The sequence below is a fragment of the Erithacus rubecula genome (genome assembly GCF_903797595.1).
Source record: "Erithacus rubecula genome assembly, chromosome: 1".
In the NCBI taxonomy this organism is placed as follows: Eukaryota; Metazoa; Chordata; class Aves; order Passeriformes; family Muscicapidae; genus Erithacus; species Erithacus rubecula.
In genome coordinates this window covers 97,703,747-97,725,149 of record NC_136658.1, presented here as the reverse complement: position 1 = coordinate 97,725,149, position 21,403 = coordinate 97,703,747, and the positions used below count along the sequence as shown (strand labels likewise).

The 21,403-nt window shown below is 38.8% G+C and overlaps 1 protein-coding gene across 5 annotated transcripts in view; it reads left to right on the top strand.

Moving 5' to 3' along the window:
* The window catches only part of SH3KBP1 (SH3 domain containing kinase binding protein 1), a 204,131-nt gene that overhangs the window by 3,392 nt on the left and 179,336 nt on the right, over nt 1-21,403 (top strand). For 3 of the 5 annotated variants that reach the window (XR_013775716.1, XM_079316943.1, XM_079316942.1), the window contains exon 2: nt 20,165-20,322. Coding sequence is in view for 4 of the 5 variants with exons in the window: in XM_079316943.1 (XP_079173069.1) it covers nt 20,165-20,322 (158 nt within the window). In the remaining variant the exon portion in view is untranslated. The remainder of the gene's footprint in view (nt 1-20,164; nt 20,323-21,403) is intronic. The other 2 variants (XM_079316945.1, XM_079316944.1) reach the window with 1 other exon arrangement.

Below are 21,403 nucleotides of genomic sequence, written 5' to 3'. Positions count from 1 at the left end.
ATGTTCAAAGCACAGCCAGTTTAGTGCATTGAATGAGGTGTGGGTCCTGTATAATAACTTTGCAATGCAGCTATGCAGCTGAAACCTTCATCACAGTGCTTAAACATTTTCTTTATCAATATTTTTCATCTAAATGTTGTTCAAGGTATTGTTGAGGCTCTGCTGTTTGAAAGGGGAAGGGAGGAAGCGCTGCTTTTGTGTGAAATCACATTGGTCAGCTCTGCTGCCACCATAGCTGGGAGTTTGGATCCAGAATCTTGTGCCCTTTGAACCAGTTAGATTACTTACCCTGGCAGACAGCTGTTGTCTGGGTGGTTTTACATAATTGGTTGGAAAAGGTGCTTTATTGTGGAATTCTGCAGCTAGTTACACCAAAGTAATGCTACACCAAGAAGTAATGCAATCAAAAGGATTTAGTCTGTGTGACAGTGTGATTAGTCTGTTCTACTTTCAATCCCTTTTTCTGTATTTATCCTTCTTAATTTGTTTTTTTTTTCATTTTCTAAATTCTCCTCTATCCTCTGCCCTTAAGCTTCCCTCTCCTCTTGACACATTTCAGAGATGCTGCTTCCTCTCTCTTATCGCAGCATCGACAGAGGGAGTGCTCTGAGCACATTTCCTGCCTGTGGGGCCAGCTGACCTCCAGCACCAGAGCTGTGCTTGCATCCAAACTTCTGCTTGGCCCCATGGTGACACCTGGACAGTGCTCACTGCAGCAGGAGCCCTGGGGAGTGCAGCTGCTGAACTCCAGCAGCTCTACACTCCCATCTAAAATGAGAAATTTGTGAGTCCTGAGCTTAGCAGAAGTTGCACACACTCACAGAAGATGGTAGGTGTGCTTGTGGTTGCCTTTCCAAAATGGTGGAGATTTGGAGCCTTTCAGTAAAATAGCTGTAAGATTTTTCAAATAGGAATTGTATTTGTCATTCTAGTCATCCTTGAAGGCCGTTGAGCAGTTTCAGCTGAATAAGGAAAAGTAATAAGAAAGATGATTAGCATGACTTTTTTCACTTGGATTTCCTTTTTAAAATAAGCTGTAAAGTGACTTTACAGGGAAAACTTATTGTGAAAATCTTCCACAACTCATAAAAAGTCTTTTTTCTCCTCATAGGGGGTGTTACTGATTTTAATTCTTTTGTGGTTGTTGGTAAGTTTGTTTCTCACAGGAAGGCAGCTACATTGGAGCTGTTCAGGATCAGAGGTCCAGTGATTTGGTGACATTATACAGTCTGTGAATGACTTATGGTCTGAGTTCCAGTGGAGTTTCCATAAACTGTAATAAAATATTTTCAGTAATCTGTATAAAGTTTCATTTAAGAATAGCTGGTGTGAAGCTTTCTTTTCCTAGAAATCAGGAGTTAATGACATTCCTGTCATAAAAGATTGTCAGAGCTGCTTTCTAAATGGATCAAGATTGGGGCTGGAAATCAAGAAATACAAAATATGTAAATCTGTGTGTAAATGTAAAATATTATAAAAATAATTTCTGACTGGGCAATCTCTTCTGCTCGCTCCTTTGCAGTAGCTCTTCCTTCCTCAGACTCTGTTTTTTTTATATTAACTGTTTCTTTTAACTCAATAAGTGTGATAAAGAACATAATTCTTAAAATAGATAGTTTCTTAAAAGAGCAGAATTCTTGCTTGTTTTTGTGCTAATCAAAGATTCATATGCAGAAAATTACGATAGAACTGCTAGAAAAGGTTTGGGTTTTTTTTTCCCTGCCTGGGTTTAAGAAAGCAGTGTAATGAGCATGTAATAATAACAATGTAATGTAATAAAACACTTTATTGAGAAGCAGTTTTCTTTTGATATGAATGCTGAGTGCATACATATTTCTGTTTAAACTGCTACTAATGTAATATATACAATTTATCTCAATTTATATCTGATGTTATTATGACTGGTTTTTTTGTAATTGTTATTCACTGGATGTTGGAGGGTGTTTTAAGTATACTGCTGGTATATCAGAATTTGTATAGAAGATCAGTGTTGACCTTGTAGATAATGCATTGACTCCTTTCTGCTTACAGGGGAAGGGTCACATATGTTAGGAGGAGAAAAAGGAGAGCTTGGAAATGTGAAATGAGCAGCTGAAATTTCAGGTCTGATGTGTTAGAGGTCACTGACATGCTGCAAGCAGGTTAGCCCTGATGAGATCAAAGGAGTGGAAACAGCCACAGAGATGGTATCTGCTGTTTTGCTCTGATCCTGCTGCTGTAGAGCAAGCTTATAAAAAATGATGATGGATTTTGTATGGTTCCTATCTGTGTGGTTTTTAAAATCCTGGACCAGGCAGTGGATGTTTTCCCTTGATGCAAAAGCAGGAAGTAGCTTCAGGGCATATCTACATTCTGTACACTGAAGAATGATGAAAGAATATATTAGGGGGAGGGGAATGAGAGAGGAGGTGAGTATCAAGATTCAGTAATTCAGTAATGTAATGCTGACAGTCTGCTTCACACTGAGAGGAAACACAATAAAAGCTTGAAGTCCCTATGTGTGAGAGAATATGCAAATATTGCAGTTCAGTAGTCGTGGATTGTGTTATCAAATGAAGTTGTCTTTCCCCTCCTTTTTATTATTGATAGCTGAGAAGCATCAGGAGAAAGCAACTCTTGAGAATGCAGTGGTAAATCCACATAAAAGCTGTGTGGTGAGATGACTTTGCAGGGTCTTGGCTGTGCTTTGTTCCTAACATAACTTTGCCTTAGAGAATGGAACACCCTGGAGGACAAGCAGTGGAAAGGGGAAAGGATGTCTTTGTTCCCATTCTTACAGCAGTTTGTATTACAGTGGGAGTGTTGCTGAGAATTTGTACTTCTGATTTAGTATGAAGAATTGTGTAGAGTTGTGGATCAGAAATGATGTCTGTGCTGAAAAAAAAATTCTCTTTAGCAACAAAGATAATGTATTATAGAAAGCTGAGTATTTATACAAGGAAAATATCCCTAACTTCTGATTAATCTGTAGTGTCAGTTTAAAGAGGTGTCTTTTGAACTCTGCCTTTGAATTTCATTAGGAGTATTGTGCAGAAGGAAAAAGTTCCTCTTTATCTCATTCTCTGTTTTTCATACTGTGCAGCAAAATCACTTCTGACAATTGAAACCCACTCACACTAAAACCAGTGTAAGTCTATTCATTTATTTGAAGATCAAAGTCAGCATTGGTGCACAGCTCCCTGGGGATCTAATGCTTTTTGAAAATGTCAATATAGATTCATTGCATGTGTTGCAAGTCAAGGCCCAATTAGACTAGATCTAGATCTTTAAAGGTCCCTCCCAACCCAAAGCATTCAAAATGATCTATCAATATTTAATTAGCTTTCAGTGGTCACGCTGCTTGTATTTAAAAATTAAGTGGTTTATGTCCCACAGGTAATTTGTAATTAATGAATTTGTGACTTAAATTTTAAAAAAACCAAACCAAAACAACTCACTTAAAATAAGCAAACAAAAAACCCACCCCTGCAAAATAGGAATCCTTATAACATGTTGTGTTTTCTACTTGTAATTTCCAGAAACTTGTTTGTTACCTTAAAAGGCAACATACTTTTTATTGATAATGATTCTCAAAACAAACACACACAAAAGTCACTTCAGGGTGTTTTCCTGCTTGTTTTAGGTTAGTCTTGTGAGAAGTTTTTGGAGGCCAGTGCAACTGCTGGTGCTGTATGCACTACTAGTGTCAGCCTGGCTCTCTTTGTACATAGCCCTGTCTTTCCCCTGAGCTGGATTTATAAAGGTTTTCATTAAAGGTTGCAGCAGGATCAGAGTATAAATGTACACATACAGAACTTTTCATTTTTGAGCCAATTGTAAAGCTATTCTTTGAGAAGTTTCATGTCACATGTAAGTTAAGTATGTTCTCTATCTGTGGTTGCTGATTCATCCTCACCACTGGCAAAAATCATTTTTCATACTCTGGTAACTTGGCAGAGTGGATTTTTTTTTTTTTTTTCCTGACAGGCTTGTGCAGCATTGAAAATTTTCTGTCCTGGTGACAATATAAAACTGGCAAGCAGCAAGACCCCGGCTTAATTTTTCAGTGTTTTTCTCTTTCCTGCTGTTCTTTCTGTGAGGTCTCACTGAGCTCTTATTGAGCTGTTAGTGCTCCTCTATTTCCCACTGTCAAAGGGCACACCAGAGATTCCAGACTGTGCCCAGAAAAAGATGCCTTTATTTAGAGGTTTTGTTATGGCAAGGTTTAAAAAATTATTTGCTGTTAAATTTGGATCATTTATAAAAAAACGTGTTTTAGCTCTGGCCTTGTGATTCCAAATGCAAGGATTAGTAACTTGCTTTGAAAGAATGATGATGCTTATTTATAAACAATATTTGAATGTTTTGTTAATGAAGATGACTACTGCAGTACTTTTCTTTTTCATTATTCATTTCTTATGAATGTCTTTATTGCCATCAACAGCTTTATTGAAAAATATCCTATCAAACCTTTCACTCTAAACAAAACCACCTTAATTTCCAGTTCATTGAAATTGCAGAACTGCCATTTTCATTGAATATAAATATCTAACTTTTCTGCTTAAACTATCACATCAAAGAAACCCTCAAAAACCTACACAAGGCAGCCAAAATGCCTCAAAACAATTCCAACAAAAAAGAAAAAGTTCCTAACCCTAGAGGAACCTGACTCTCTTCCCATCAGACTCTTGCTGTCTGGGTGAAAGGAAGGAATGGAAAAATGAGTGCAGAGAGTGAAAGACTTCCAGTAAAGGCTGAGCTTGAGAGCCTTGCCTTGAGTGCACAGTCCAGCAGTTTGTGCCATGGGAATTCCTGAACACCTGAGAGTGAGCAGCAGTGCTTCCCAGCAGGTCCTGCTAGCAGGGAAGACAAAATTACACCATGTGAAGGCAGGCCTGGTAGTAAGAACTTGTAACTTCACTTGCTAATAAAGTGAAAAATCAAATTACTTCCAGGAGAGTCTAAAAAGTGAGTATAAATTTTAAAATCCTCATGATATTAAAGATTTTTTTTATGGCATCTGCTACACCTTATTGTTTGATTTTAATTTTTGTTCAGAGAAACATCAGGGTGCCAACAGTTGAGGAGAACATCACCTTGGTAGCTTACAAGCTTTTCTTTTTTTATATCTGTATTTTTCGATTTTATGTGGGAAAGAAAAGGTTAATCACTATGCAATCTTGAAATCTAGATTTGGTTCAGACTTAAATATTGATATTGAAGTCAAACAGTTAAATCTCTTCAACTAGTAGATTTGAAATTTGATACACTTCTGTGCTTTTGCTGTATTTTTAAAATGAAAATGGTAACATTTATGTTTCATCTCATTTTATGATTCTAAGCCATTTGCTGAACTGAGCTGATCATGTAACTAGTAGAGTTGTTAATCTCAGTGTGATACTAGATTACTGTTAATCTTGATTCCTTGTTAATTGCTGTATCCTTAATGTGGGAAATGTGTTCTTTGTAGCTATTTTTGTTAGTAACTTGCACAACAAAGTGAATTTTCCATGTGACAAAAAAAGAAGTATTTTGTGGATTTTGTTTGCTTTAAATTAGTTAGCTTCTAGATTGACCAGCTCCTCAGTTGCTTCTTTCTTTATAGCAGTTCTATAAATCTGGTGGATCACAGTGGATCAAGTTTATCTATGTGAATAGAACTGCTCCAACATCATAGAGGTAACATGTGGTTAGTCAAGGGATTTGGGTGTATAGTTAATCCAGGCTAGTTAACTGCTATTTTATTGATGGGAGGTTGGCTTAATAAGCAAAATCCTTCTCTGACTTCTTCCTTGCTTGACTAAGTGTGTGATGAAAAGAGATTTATCCTTGAACAGCCAACTAATTTGTACAAGTAAGATCAGTTCTCTCTGTTTCAAGAAACAACCTTTCAGCTGGGAGAAAAATCTTCCTGCTGCTGTTGCTGTCATCTTTGGTTACAATTGGTTTTAATGTTCATCTTCCTGGACAGCTGCTATTTCCTCTTCCATCCAGCAATCTCTTTTAAAATGGAAAAGATCTTTATTTTCTTTGAAACTTAATACAGAAGTCCCTTGTATCTGCTGTTCATTTCATTCATCAAATACCTTTATTTAGCTTCATTTGAAAAAAGTAGAAATACACTTGTCAGTTTTACTTTGACCACTGAGGTCGGTTTGAATGGTCTTTGTTCTGTCAGCTCATACAGCCCTTCAGAACTGCTCACTTTGATTTGCATTAACCATGCTACTTATTTTAAAGGCTAAGATTTCTGTGTGTGAAGCACCTATAAATAGTGCTTTTGATTAGCTGACATCTCAATTATTATCTGGCTGTGGTTTGTGGAAGGTTAAGGTACTGTCTAGTTCATGATGAGCTATCTTCTGACAATGCAAAATTGTCTGCACTGGTTCTGGAGTCAGGAGACATCTATTATTATGTATTCTTCTGCAGTGTATTTGATAGTTTGTTCACAGTTGTGAAGAAAACATTCCTGTTTGTTCCTGTGTGTTTCTCATTCCTTCACCTCATTCTGTCACAAAACAATTGCACCTCTTCTCATCACTTACAGAAGGACATGTATCTTCTTTCTCTTTGTAATCTGCATTGTTTTGTTGCTTTGGGTTCATGTATTGAGGCTTTTGATTGTTGGGCTGGGTTTTTTTTTTTTTCCTTTTAAAATAAATACATTACTGTTTCTTAGGAAAGATTCTCTTCAGCCATTTTTTTGCCTGTTCACATGCCTGATGCTCTGTCATCACATCTTTTCATATGCTCTTCCTTCAAATTCATCTTTCCTTCTCTTTGACCTGTCTCTCAAATGTACCGCTTCCCTTTTTAGAAAACTTTCTATGTATTTCACTTAGAGTCTCAAAATTCCCTAAATTAAGATGCAAAGATATACAGAACTCTGAAGGCAATCTGGTGTAGAATACAGCACAATTGTAGGTGATCCTTTATGCATTTTATTTCAAATTAGGGACAGAAGAAACCTTTGGCTGGATTCCCATAAATATGATGTCAGGAAGAAAAGGGATTGACTGTCTTTTAGAGGCTATTGCTTTAATCTGCAAAATTTTTTCAGACTTGAAATTGGTGCCCTGGGGTAGTGCTGAGGTATGTGTTGCACATTGTGTTTTGCCAGCCACGTTTTTGATATTTTCTGGTGGAAGAGTGATGCCTCTGGTATGTGGAGTAAAACAGGTTGTGGAAGTTGGCAAAGCCAAATACTGAAGTTCCAATGTTTTTTTAATTTGGAGAACTTAAAAGCAGGATGTTGCTATTTTAAGTAGAATTTCAGTTCCTGTCTGTTCAAGTCTGTCAGTGTCTCTCTTGAACCAAATCAAGGAGCTGATGTAAATGCAGCCTTGTAGGCAGAGAAATTGAATGTAAGAAACACTCTTTGCCTCTCCAGATCCTCCGAAATCTACAATTAGTTTTGACTTCTGATTTCCTTAACTCTAAGAGCTTGTACAACTCGAAAGCAGGGAGGGCCATTAGAAGATTCTTTAAGGGGATGGAGTCCAGGAACCTTTTTCTTAGATGGAAAAGTAGAGCTTTCTCCTTAGGCTTGGAAGAAGTGCTCAAGGTGGAAAACATTGTGATCACCTTCTTCCTGTCCTCTCCAGTTCTCTTGGTTGCATGGTTTAACCTGCCTGTTGCCTCCTGGATGCTGTAGGAAGATTCTGTGCCAGCACCTGAGGAAATTCTACTTGTCTTGAGGAGAATCTGTCTGTTGTTAATTCCTTGTCCACACACTTTGTGCTGTTCCAGACAGTACCAGTTCTGGTTACTGGGGGTGGGTGAGAGGAGGAGGTTGTCAGAACTGCTTATAAAACAATAAGGTTTATTGCCTCTGTTGTTTGCTTGGGTTCCACAAAGCTCCATCCTGCTGCTTTCCCCCTTTCCCCCATCCTCAGTGCAGCAATGGGTTCTTCTGTCTAAATGCTGCCTGTTGTTTGTGCTTTCACTCCTTGCAGCTCGGCTGAGCATTCCCATTCAACCAGCACAGAGTGGCTCAGATTCCCTCCTGGAACAACGCTGTCATCAGGTCACAAGCTGTTCTGGCTCACAATGAAAGTCAGGGATAAGCTTTCAGATGCTCTTCTTTGGCTTGCATCAGGTTTTGCTTTCAGGATTGTTCTTCGAAGGAGGAGCTCTGTGTAGTGTCTCCTTTTTGGAGGCTTGTTCTCATCATAAAAGTTTTAGAGGATCCCTTGGAAGGCAGAGAGTGTATTTTCAGGTGGAGGAGACTTCTTGAGACCTTTAACCTGCTACCAGAGATACCTGTTCCAAGAGCTGGGTCCTCTACTTGCAGCATAATTTCTGCTATCTGAAAGACTTTCCTTTGTTTAAAATCAAGATGCTTTCTCAAAGAGAAAATTAAACTAAAAAGTATTAATGCAAGTACCTCATTGCCCAGGCCTGTGATTGACATATGGGATTTTGAAAAGCACCATTAAAACAAAACAGAGCAGCTAGTGCTCTGATGTGGATTGCCTCTGATGTGGATTTTTGTTCATTAAAAAAGGAAAAAAAAAAAAAGTTAGCTTGTGAATGCCATTTATTGTGACATTCAGAAAACATTACCTGCAGGAACTGATTTGAGCTGAGAAAACAGAGGCATTAAAGATACCATCAAAAACTTATTTTGCCAGAATTGCATCCTGAAATTTAAAATTGAAATTTAAAAGTTTTTTGATGCACAGAAGCTGACATGTTATCTGATCTAATAGGAAAGTTTATTTGCCCAAGGATTATCTGGAACTTGTGAATTAATATATGCAGTAATTTCTAAAACAGCATTTTTTCATTCCTATTGTTCTTACCACGGTTTGAAGGAGAATAAAAGAACCTTATGTTAAAAGAGAAGTTGCTAAGGGTCATGAGCAACAGTTTTATGAGATTTCTTTATTATCAAGAAACTGTTATATTGATAGGTGGTAAAGTTGTTCTTTTAATCACATGTGTTCTTTCTCCAAATATTCCCACCCTACCTTCCATTGGTACTCACATAATTGAGGAAGTTTGGTGTTTTTAATACCTGAGGTTGTTGTTGGCATTTTTTTTCAGTGTGGTGTCGAGGTTTATTGGAGATGGCTTCATGCTGGCATGTAAATATTGTGTTGGACCATAGAGATGAAATGCAAATTACCCAGCATCTGAGCTTTTGTACTTAGGGCTGTGAGCCCCAGTACACACACACAGAAGTTACATCTCCTGTAATGCCCAATAGTCCATTCTATGTGAAACCACAGTAGTTGTGTCCTTTAATTTAGCTTATTAATTATGAAACTGTTGAGAAGTTCCATACTGGGCCTGACCTTTCTCTGTATGTGAAGTTTTATAGCTTGAAATGCTTGGATTGACATAAGAGGCTAGAAAGAAACAAGCTGATTATTTCTTTTCTCCATCCAGCCCAGCTTCTTGCTGTTGTGCCATGCCCATCTTTGTGACAGTTTGTAATGCATCAGTTAATACACAACACTGGTTTGTAATCCTAGCATTTGACAGGTGGAATCAGAAAAGTTGCTGCTGGGGTAAATGTTTTGCAACTGCTGTCTTAAAAATGATAGAATGCCATTAAACTGAGGGAAAACATTATAACTTTGAATTGTTATAAGACGCTGTGTTTGTCTGCAAAGGGCTGTAGCATAGTCTGAGGATTTTGGCTGTGTCAGGCTACTGCTGCCAGCTATCTCTTCTTGCAGAAATCGTCACTTCCAAAACCAAGAATACCTCAACAGGATGTATCTGTGCACCACTTTTCAGTCTGGTTACTTAATGTAACACCATTTTTGTGAGCACTTCAAGCAAATGTGGCTAAGATGCAGAGGAGTATGTTGTATTCTCTCCATCCTCCTCCTGTGCAAAAGGGTTGCTACTTTTGGCAAAGATGTGTGGTGATAGTAACAGCTTAGGCATCTAGTGAAATCCTCCAAGCTCCTCTGAGATCATACTCATAATTACATTCATGCTTCTAGTCTGATTTCAATGAAACAAGGTGAATGCTGCCAGTTTAGAAGCTCAGTTTTAACAAATGCTATGCATTACATAATGTGAAGACTGTGAAACATTTGCTGACCACAACCTCTGCTCATCTTCCTGAGCAGAGATGATGCTACATCATCTATGAAAAGGTGTTGTTCCTTGTCTTTACAATTTTTTATTCATTTCTCTTTCCATGTCAGTACCATCCATCAGCATCTGTATTATTAAGACAACTTTGGGACTTAAGTACTGGGCTGGTACTTCTGGGTAATTTAACACAGCACTAATTTTCATGGCATCAGCTTTTCTGTCCTATTTACATTTTATGGTGATACATTAATTTGTTAGCAGTTCTCATTAATTTAGCCAAGTGGTAATTGTAAAAATAGTTCTGGGTGTATTTAGCTGTTATCTGTCTCCTTTTCGTTCGGAAGAAGTAACTCATTTCCTTCCTATATCCTCTCAGTTGTCTGAGAATGAGATTTAGAAACTGCAAGAGTAGAGAAGCATTATAGCAAGCTTGTATGAATAAATAGTTTGTCAAATGGGACTTATTTGTCTTTGTTTACCTTAAATTACAGTACTCTTCTTCTTTTCTGTTTTCCTCACCAATGGGTATAATAATTTACACTCTTCAGAACTCTGAATTGTTTTTATGGATATTGGAGATGGCAGGAACTCATGTTACGATGATGATATTAAATGTTTTCCTCTGTATCTAATGTCTTTCATTTATTCTGAATGGGTCCTTTTGTGCACTAGTTTCTGAGGGGAAGAACAATTCCAAAGGTGAGCAGCTCTCAAGACAATTTTGCCTCTGAGAAGCTCTATATGGTTACAGGTTAACACAGTGCACCTTGTCTGCAAACCTGACAGTGTGAATTTAAAGTAGGTTTGCTTGTGCATGCTGCACAATGGGAGCATCTGCTGTAGTTGAGAGGCACTCTGGTTGATAGAACCAATGGATTACAGTAAAATTAGTCTCTTTCAGTAGCAGCAATGTGATTTGAGTAGTTTGTTGTCCAAGGCAAAAGGAACGTTTTGCCCACAGGAAAAGATCAGTTAATTCATGGAATAGAAGTGCTTCCTTTGACTGACAGCCACATGAATGCCAAAGATTGTTTATTTATGCAATCTCAGTCTTTCTGAACAGTTAAGGAGACTCATCCCAATAATTATAACATGTATTGTTGGATCCAAAGTGGTATTAAGGGGGAATATAGATGTAACTGCTGCCCCCTAAAACATAACAGTGATGTTTCCTTGCTTGGCACATGTACATGAAGGTTTCTAATGTTCATATGTGCTTTGGCATATTGCATAAAAAGTTTGTATCAGAGATACAGTGTGACACAATAAACTTAGAGGCAACTGCTATGGTAGGCTTAAGAAAAAAATAAATAAATAATTGTGGGAAGATAGGTTGAAAGGATAGTGCAGAAGGCAATCTCTCCTGCTGAATTACAGCTGTACTGATTACTGAGGAGTGGAAACATCTGTGCCTGCCCAATGAGTTTGGGTGTTATAAAAGAGTGGGGCAGCTGGCTGCTAGTTGTGGCTTGAGTTAGAGCTTGAGATCGAGGTTCTCCTGCAGTTTGGGATGGAGGCTGCTGGCTGTGCTGTGAGCAGGTGAGGGACATGTGGTTGTGCAAGGACAGACAAGGCAAGGAGATCCTGTGTGAGGGACAGGCAGGGTTAGGCAATTGGGGAAGGGACAGGTTGGGTTTAGCCAGTCATGCAGAGAGGAGAAAAGGAGGCAGTGCTGTGTGAAACTGCCTATGAGAGGAGTCAGAGTTGTCAGAAAGAAGAACACTGAAAGAAGGTGTGAAAGGTTTTCTGATAATGGTCTGGTGGTGATGCCAGTTTAGTCCATCTTGACATAGAAGTTGTTTACCACAGACTTGCTATGGGGTGTGTATTTTATGTGGAAACACCCCATATAAATACAAAAATACAAACACACTGACTTCATGTTGTTCTTTACTTGACTGTAAATTTGAGCTTTGTTTTCAATGGTTTTTGGTCATTCCAAGTGCCTTAGCTGGAATATAAAGTATTTATTGTCCTACTGGGTGATTTCCACTTGAATAACTGCATGTTTGTGTCTTTTACAAACTGGAACCAAGCATACCTCTGAAAAACAGAAAACTAGCTCTCTTCTTTTCTTGGAGCTCAGGTGTTCTGTCAGCTGGAGTGGCTTCAGCTCTGCTGCTGCCAAAGAAGAGTCACATCAGGACAGCCCCAGGCCAAGTGTTCACTGTCCTCCAGATTAGGATTTGGTTTGGGCTCTCTGCACAGCTCCTCTGTTTCTGTGCCTGTGTGTGTACATGTGAATTCACACCAAGGGGCTTCCCCTCAAATGCTTCCCAAGTGCTCTGTGGCTGCCTGTGCTGTCCCAGGCTGCAGACTGGCTGAGGATTTGTGGGACGCTGGACTGTGACAAGGACAGGACCCTGGCAATGTGATTTAGGTGGCTCCTCCTGTGGCTGCTCTGCTCCTGGAGGGAGTGATGCACTGGAGGTGCTATTCTAGAGCTATGACCTTTAGCTCCCCCCCATTGTTTGTAAAGGGAAATAGGAAAAGATAATGTAAACTGAAGGCTGTTGTCTAAGTGGAGGAGTTGCTGTTTATCATGTAGAATGGATTTAACATCTTGAAGATTAAATAGTACTGCTTTTCCTTCTGATATTGTTTCTTCCATCCCCTACAGCTTTTCTTTTTCATCAAGTTAAATCCTTGCAAATACTTAAGTATTATTCCTGGTAGTGTTGCAAAAGAAAAATGATTAAAAATTGAGCCAATTTTGGAATTAGTTTTTCAAGGAAATTATGGGTCTTGTTTGCAATCAAGTAGATACAAAATGTTGAAGTTTTGGGGTTTTTTGTAGCTTTTTTTTGTTTGTTTGTTTGTTTTTGTGCCACATACATGCTACAAAATTCAAGCTTTCTTGAAAATCCCAGTTAAAATTTGCATTTAAGCTTTAAAGTTGGTGGTATATTGCTATTTAATAAATTTTTTTTATGCGGCATTTCCATTTTGGTAGAGTGATGACTCCAAGGCCTGTTCAGTGACTCATTCTTCATCTCCTATTATAAAGTGTAATGACATTGAGAGAGTTGAGTGTCTATAAACTATAGATCATTTTGTTCTCTGGTAGAAGAGCTACATCAGACTTTATGTGAATGTGTCTTCCTTCTCTTCTCTCAGTCCTGTTTGTCACCTTCATGTGATTGGCCTGCCAGCTGCTCAGTCTTCTTAGAGTGAAGAAAACAGTGGTCTTGTTGGTCATATTTGATTTTCAGGCCTCTGGACCTCCAGGTCTAGTTTAGGAAACCAGCATTATTGAATGTAATGTAGTTTGAATTTTGATGGTGGTTTTTTTGGCTATGTTTTTGTGTGGTTGGTTTGTGTGTTGTTTTCGTTTGGTTTTTTTTTTTTTAATTTAAGTTCAGATTGTGAGTTAGTCATGCTTTGCTCTCTGGTCTAATAAAATTATTTTTTTTCTCTCCTGGTGGTTCCTAATATTTCACTAGGAGTTTTATTGCAACATATCATATAGCAAAAATAATGTGAGGTTTTTTTAAGTATGCCCATAAGCTCTGGAAGTGTGCTAGGCTCACCAGTTTGTACCCAGGTGTCTTGGTTAGAACAGCACATTTGAAGAAGGCCTTGTCTGTGAAGCTGAGGGAGGTGGAATTCAATGGTCAGATTTTTAACCAAAGATGTTATCTTTATGCAAAAGTGTGATGCACTCTCTTCTGAGGAAATGTAATTTGAGTTTTAACTGAAGTCTTGAATGCAGAATACTTGCAGGTAGCCTGTCTGGTTTCTGTTCTGGGTTTTTTTTTTTTTTTTGGGTAATCCAATGCAACAATCGTGTTTATCCTTCACATGAGTCTGAATGACTTAGAAAAACAGAAACATGAAACTTGCAGCTCTTAACTCCTTGACTGCCACATCTGACTTATTTACTCACTCTAATGTCCACATTTGGGTGTGAAACCAGGCTGCTGCAGAAGGTGCTGTTGCCATATGGATGCTGTTACTTGGGTGGAATAGTGCCAAAGAGGTTAATAACATTTCCATTGTGCCTACACAACTACTTCAGATGTCTCACAAGAAACTGATATAATAGCATGGTTTTTGTTGCACAGTAGCAAATCCCTGTTTCTTTTCTTTATTATTTCTTGCTTGGAAACGCACTGTACAATAATTGAAAATAGAATAAACAGAGACATTTCTGTCTTCAAGTATTGGTAGCATTATTAAAGAAATTCTGACTAGGTCAGTTTAAGAGATTAGATTTTACTTGAAATTTCAAATGTGGCATAGGAAATGAACTAAACAATAAGAAAAATGTTTGAAATTATCAAGAAAACTATTTCACCTGTATGTGCAAGACTAATTTGGGGAATGAATGGTAGGGTAGTTAAACTTTTAATCAATGGTTTTTTTTCAAATGTGCTTTTAAAAATACAGCTGTCAGGTTACACTTCAATGCTTGGTTCATATAATTAGCAATTCAAATTGTGTATTTTTAATCCAAACTACTATGCATTAAATTAAAAAAGTCTTTGTCCCTGACATTGCAGTAATGAGTTGTACTGTGCCAGTCTCCAGCAGGGCTCTTAATAACTAGCTTTGATTCTATTTCATGAGTTTTTATGTTACAATTTGGATTGATGGCAATATAAGACCAGGAATAGCTGATTTTTGTTGGCATGAGAATAAATGTTCTCCTTGTAGATAAAAATAACTTGAATAGCTTTTGATACTGGATTTCATTCCTAATGTACGGAATGGCTTTACTAACAGATTTTAGTAGCTAGAGTTTGCAGGCTGGGGCAGGTTTGACTTTCAGGCATCGTGAGGCAATATTAAAAAAAAAAAAAAATCTCTAAAAAGAGAAACCAGATCTGCCTGTCCCAATTTTTGTCTTTATTTATTTATTTTCTCTTGGCTTAAAAGGGATTTGAGTTTTGGCTGTTAATGAAACAATCTGTTCACCTTGGCAGAGCTGGGCCTAAGACCAATCTTTGTTGGCTAACAAATAAAATTAGTTTGAGTTCACTGTCCATGGAGTGTTTTCTCATATAGTGAATCATTGTGCTCACTGGGGCCCAGTTTTAGTCCAGTTCCTGAGGAGGAATAGAACATAGCACTTCAGGAATCAGGTGGGTTGTACTTAGAGATGTGAAGCATAACTCTGGTCTGAAGACTAAGTTTCACCTCAAAAGAAACAAAAAAGATTGAATGAATTTTTCAAAACACAATTTGAGGAGGTGGTTTAGCATGCTTTAGAAAATGAGTTTGATTTAAAAACTGCAACTGCAAGAACCTATAAATTGTAGAACACTTTTGATTGTCATACTCTTCAAACTGTGATAAATGAGAATTTTGAGTGATCTGAGCAGTACCTTCCCATGAGTTTGCCACAGTTCTGCACATTTATTAGGTGTACTCTTATTTCTCTTTCCAAACTGTGCTTTTGGTTTCCTTTGAAGAGTTTATAAACATCTTGATTGTGTGGTCCTATTTTAGTGACTCATATGTCTCTGACAGCTTACACACACTTATGTTACAGTAATCAAATTCTCTGAGAGGAGGCAGCTTTTAAAAATATTTATATGTGTTCTTTAATAAGTGGAAACTTTTATAGAGAGAGAAAAGTCTGAACAGTAAAGGGTTGGGGTTTTCTGTTTGTTTAAACAATCCTTCAGTAAAACAAAAGTGATTGAACAGCTGCAGCTGTCTGCATGTGAATTAGTGCAAGCCAGACAAACTTCAGGGAGTTAACTCCCATGCCTCCAGCCTACCCAAGCCACTGTAGAGTCAGGTCAACAACCCCATTCCACATTTTGGTGCCTCAGCTTGAGAGACAACATAATTAATAAGAAAACTGTTAATAGTCATGTCATTTTTGCAGCCTTTTTAAGGGAAAATTGTAACAACAGCAACAGATTCTTAAATATGGGACTTGCGGAGTGGGAGAGTTGTCTGCTCTTCCTGCAGTCTGAATGCTGAGGAGTGTTTGAAGAATGATAGCTGGAGCCAGCCCCAATCCCTGCTGCATCACAGCTCTGCCCACCTCCTAGTTGCTTAGGAAGAGCAGAGCTGTATGTAATTGCACTCATTGCAAAATCAAAATAGGATTTTAAAGCTTCCTGAGTAGGGAGGAGAAATGACTTGACACATGCTGAAAGCTTTGAATCCTGAAAGCAAGTACATGCTAGCAGGGTGCTTAAAAATGAAGATACAAGACCTTGCTTTCAAAAGATCTTTCCTGGGGTTCAACCAAACTGGAACCCTGCTAAATTGTCTAAATTTTGCCTTTTCTGAGCCACAGAGCTGTTGTGTTCTGTGGAGATAAAAATTTTTATTAATGTATGTACCTTGATTGCACTGCTTGAATCCAGTAGTCTTTGGAGAGCTATTGTGTAAATACAACTTCTGATCCATATGCACTGGTTGGTCTGGGGTAAATTGTGTATGTGTGTGTATATGTATGTATAGATAATATTGGTGCTCCTTTAGGGGCTCTAGTTCATATATATGTGTAAAAATTTGTTAGTTGGCTGAACTTGGAGGGTTGGGCTTTCCAGATCTTCAGGCCCCTGAGGTTTCAAGAGCCCAAACCCCCAACTTTCCTGAGTGAAGGGCGGATGGATTCTGTGTCTCTTGGGGTGGGTTTAGAGACTTCCAGAATAGCAAGCCCTGAAGGCTGAAGTTTGTTTTTTTAATAACTTCTGATGCCAGAGGAAGGCTCCTGCTCCACCTCCAGATCTGCAATTAGAGAACAGAGTCAATGCTTTTGTAGATGATGATAGTCTGGGTGCTCAGTAAAGCACACAAGCTGGTAAATCTGAGCCATGCAGAAGCACCAGGAGAAAGTGGGAAGTGGTCACAGTAGGGAAATTCCCTGCTGCAAGTGTTGGAGACTCCCATCTGCTGACCTGACCTTGTTGCCTGCCAGGATCTGGAGCACTGTGGTAAGACTGCCAAAGCTGTCTGACTTCAGCCTACTGCTCCCTGCTGTTCTCCCATGGAGGTTTCAGTGATACCACCTGAAGGGATTGAAATTATCAGCTGTGGCTGCATGGCTCTGGGCTGATCACCAGGGTGTGGGAGCCTGGGTGGATTCTCCTTGATCCTTTGGGTGAGAGCAAAGTGCATTAGGATGAGTGGAGAGATCCTGTGGGAAAGCTGGCTGCATAGTTGGTGTCAGCAACAGAATTCTAGTTTTATGATCATGAGGATCTTTTTGAGGATTGCTTGGAAAAGATGGGATTCACCTGACTAGGGCAAAAGCATCTCTGCTAACTATCTTATGAGCAATTGGTGGACCAGGTTGGCAAACAAAATGTGATGCAAACAATGGGGACCTTGTAATCAAAAAAAATCAGGACTGATGGGGGCCTTTCCCAAGCATATGCATATAAACAAGGAAGTGCTTTTCAGAATTGCAGGGAAAACTCTGCTACTCTTTCTGGGAATCCAGCACAGCTGGTTGCCACTCTGGAATGTCCATATTCTCATGCAGACACCATGGAATGCAAAGAAGAGGAATTGCATGTCTGCATGCAGCTTCAGAATGGTGATTTCATTGGGATTGTGAAGATGGGACAGGACAGCTCATACTCAATCACTCTGGTATCTGCTGGAGGGGTAGTGTAGCTTGTTTGTGTGCTGAGTTGGGGGTGAGCAGTTCAGGAGGTTTCTGGAGTGTGTTGTCTACTGGATCTCACACCTGCAAAGAACTGTTTGGGGATCTGGAGGCTGAGGGCAGCCTTGGTGGCACTGCTGGGAGATGATGGATTCAGAGAGAAAGGGGGATAGGCAGAAAGCAGGGCTGCAAGCCTGGACTTGAAGAGGAAAGACTTTGGCCTGTTCAGGACTCTGAAACCAGTAGAAAGGTCCAGGACAAGGTAAACCTTCCCTCAGTGAAGAGAATCAGGTTAGGGAATATTTAAACAAACTGGTCACGTGCAAAGCCATGGCCCTGGTGTGGTATGTGCTGAGGGAGCTGATGTTAGGAATTCCCTTTTAATAGTCTTCAAGAAGTCACTGTTAATGTAGTTTTTGGTAAAACCAAAAGAATGTACCCCCTGTTTTCAGGAAGAGAAAGAATCCTCTTTTATTATGCTAAAAACTACAGGCTGGTCAGCCCCATGTGAACTATTGAAAGATGATGGAAAAATAATCCTGGAGGCAGTTTTCAAACTCATGAAGGGCAAGGAGATGGCTGGTAGTAGTCTGTGTGGATTTATTGAAAAGAAAGTCATGTGTGAACCATCTGTTAGTCTTCTACTGTGAGATCACTGATTTGGTGGAGTGGATATTATGTTGATTTCAGCAAAGGTTTTCAAAGAGACCTGAATCTAGAGGAGCTCTGATTGTCTAGCTTGGAGAAGAGAAATTGGGAGGTCCTAATAGCAACCTTAGAAAGCTTACAAGTAGATTATCAACAAGATGGAGTTATAAGATACATGATGGGGTAACAAGACCAACGGGTGAGAACTACAAGATACAAGAAAGGCTCAGTAGACTGTAGAGTGAAAACCTTTATCCCTGTCAAGCAGTGGAGCAGATTCTCCTGCATGCCCTGCCTGTCTCTGTAGGAGGAGGTTGGAGGGTTTCAAGACCCATGTGGGCAAAGCCTTAAGTAACCTGGTTTAGCCTCAGAGCTGGCCCTGCTTTGAACAGAAAACTGAAAAATCAGAGTAATTCAGGCTGAGAGGGAATTCACATCTCCAGTTCAGCTAAGTTTCACTGATAAATTTTTCATGTTCTGTTTTCATTTCAGCTCATAATGTGTGGTGCCACTCTTTCTCTTTTGCTGCTCACTATGTAGTTTAGCAGCCTCTTGTAAACAGGTTTTACAATGGTTTTTGACTTCACAGAAGAAGTAATAGAGGAATGTTATAAGCCATAAACTTCGTGGCTGGTATGCATCCAGAAGTCAGAACACTGCTTTAGCTATGACTTGCAGGCTCTGGAGGAGGGGTGGAGGTATTCAGCATTGTGACTGTGACATTTTGGGGGTGGAAAGAAGTAACTCTGCTTTCCTGTCAACTTAATTCAGTTTAGTATGCAGGGTTTGTTATTCAGGCAGAACCTTTTTGCTGCCTGTGGTGCAGTGGTTAGCTTTGCTTTGTGAGCTGGTGCTGCCTGTTTGCAGGCTAGAGCTTGCAGGGTTTACATGGCATAGTCATTTGTGCAGAAAGCAGATGCTTGTTATTTGTTCTCACTTTGCTATTTTGATTGTTGAAGTGCTAAATGTTTGGTGGAAGGTCTTGGGATGAGTTTTTCCACTGAAGAAAACAGGAATAAGGTTGATAGATGTGGCTCTCCCAGACCTTGCCAGTTTGACCAGTAAATATTTGATGAACCACTAAATATAACCATTACTTCAATTTTGAGGACCCCAAGTATTATTTTTGATTCTCTGAAGGAGTTTCTCTGTCTTTATGACTTCTATAATTCTCTATGGAGACTTTCTTGTGAGTATGGCTTCAAGGGATGGGGGAACCTCTTGGAAAAGGACAGACATCATAAAATAGTAGCAAACTTACCATGCAACTCTGACAACAGACATTCAGAGCAGTAGAAGTATTTAATCTTAGATGCATAATTACAAGTGAAAGTAAATCTCTCTTTGAAACTCTGAGAGCATGTTCATGCAGCAAAGCTTTGCATTTCTGTATAAACAACAGTGAAAGTCATCATGATGAAAAAAATATTGTTAAATACTTTTTAGGTTGATAATGATGTATTTAGCAAGGTAGTTGCAGTGACTTGGGATGCTTATGAATTTGAGAACCTTTCCATGTTTACTTCCATATAAAATAAAATGCTTTGTAAGCCCTGTGAACAAAAGGTAAAACTCTGTCCAAGAAATAAAAATAAACTTTGTAATACTGCCAGAATAAATATTGCTGAAGCATCACAAATTGATTTCCTTTAAAAAATAAAGAAAAATGCATGTTGCCTTAACCATGATGGACTTTCTTGTGTGTTTTTTCACTTTGGCCTCTCCTGTAGCAGTAACCCACAGAACATTACCATTGCATGTTGCCTCTCATGTACTCTCTTGGTTAAGCTGAATATATTACTTTCACTGAGAATATATGATTGCATTGGTGTTTTCTTATGCCTTTGGAAGGCAGGAAAAGTGAAATGCAGTCAGTAATGGTGCATATGTGTGTTTCTCTTTTAGTGGAGGCGATAGTGGAGTTTGACTACAAAGCTCAACACGATGATGAGCTGACAATCACTGTTGGTGACATCATCACCAATATAAAGAAAGATGATGGAGGCTGGTGGGAAGGACAGCTCAAAGGCAGAAGAGGTTTGTTCCCTGACAACTTTGTAAGAGTGAGTACAAAGTGGAACTGTTCATGTGTTGTGTGTATAAGCTTCATGTACTGTGCTGTTCAGGTTAAATATCAGCTTTTATATCATGACATCTCTTAGATCCAAAACCATAGTATATTGCATATACATGTGTATTGTGTATACACATATACAATATACTGCATGTATATAATGCAATGTTCTATTGAGACCGTGTTACAAAGAAAAGATTACTTTCTTTGCAAAGACAAGCTGAAAATAAAAGAAGCTGCCCCTACATTTGTCTGATGTTCAGTGAAAATATTTTGTGGTTTGAGAACAAAGTAGTTATTCTAAAACAATTTATAGGCTATTGCGTTTTAAATATTTTGTCTTCTTTGTAACAGATTCTGCTTTTCCAGAATGTTTTCTTAGGTTTTATAGAAGCCTTTTTATTTTTTTTTTTTTTTGGTGAATATTTATTCCTGGCTAAACTATTTGAGAATAATTAGATTTTTCCATAAAGTTGCCTATAAAAACTTTTTAAAAGCCCATTAATTTGTATTTACTTAATGTGCTAAATAACTTGTAATAATTCTTGTTTTATGACAGCAATTCAGAGGCTTAGAAATAGTTTTTTACTGGACATTTGTGTTTGTACACATGTCTGCACATATCAAGCCAGTTATTAATACCTCTGGGCCTCCCTAATGTCATTGCAGACCTAGGCTGTTAATTTCCAGAAATCTCCATAAACCTGGCTTTCCACTATGGAAAAGAGACCAAGAACTACAATGAATGACATAAATAGATTAAATATGCTAACCTTTTAGTAAAGAGCTTTGCTGTTTTCTCTTTTCTAAAGGTAAAAGTGTCTTTTTTTTTAACTTCTGCTAACGTTGTAAGCCTGTTGTGTATTTAGCCATATGGACATAATGAAGTAATTTCATTTTCTCCCATAGTGCTGCATATGTTGAGGTGGCAGGGGGAGTGGTGTGGTTGTGGGTTGAGCCAGCCCATAGCAGGGGGTGTGGGGTGGGCACGGAGCCTCAGGTGTGTCTGGGGGGGGAACACACACCCTGATCCTTCCCCCTGCCACTGACAAGGAGAAAGAGCAGCTCTG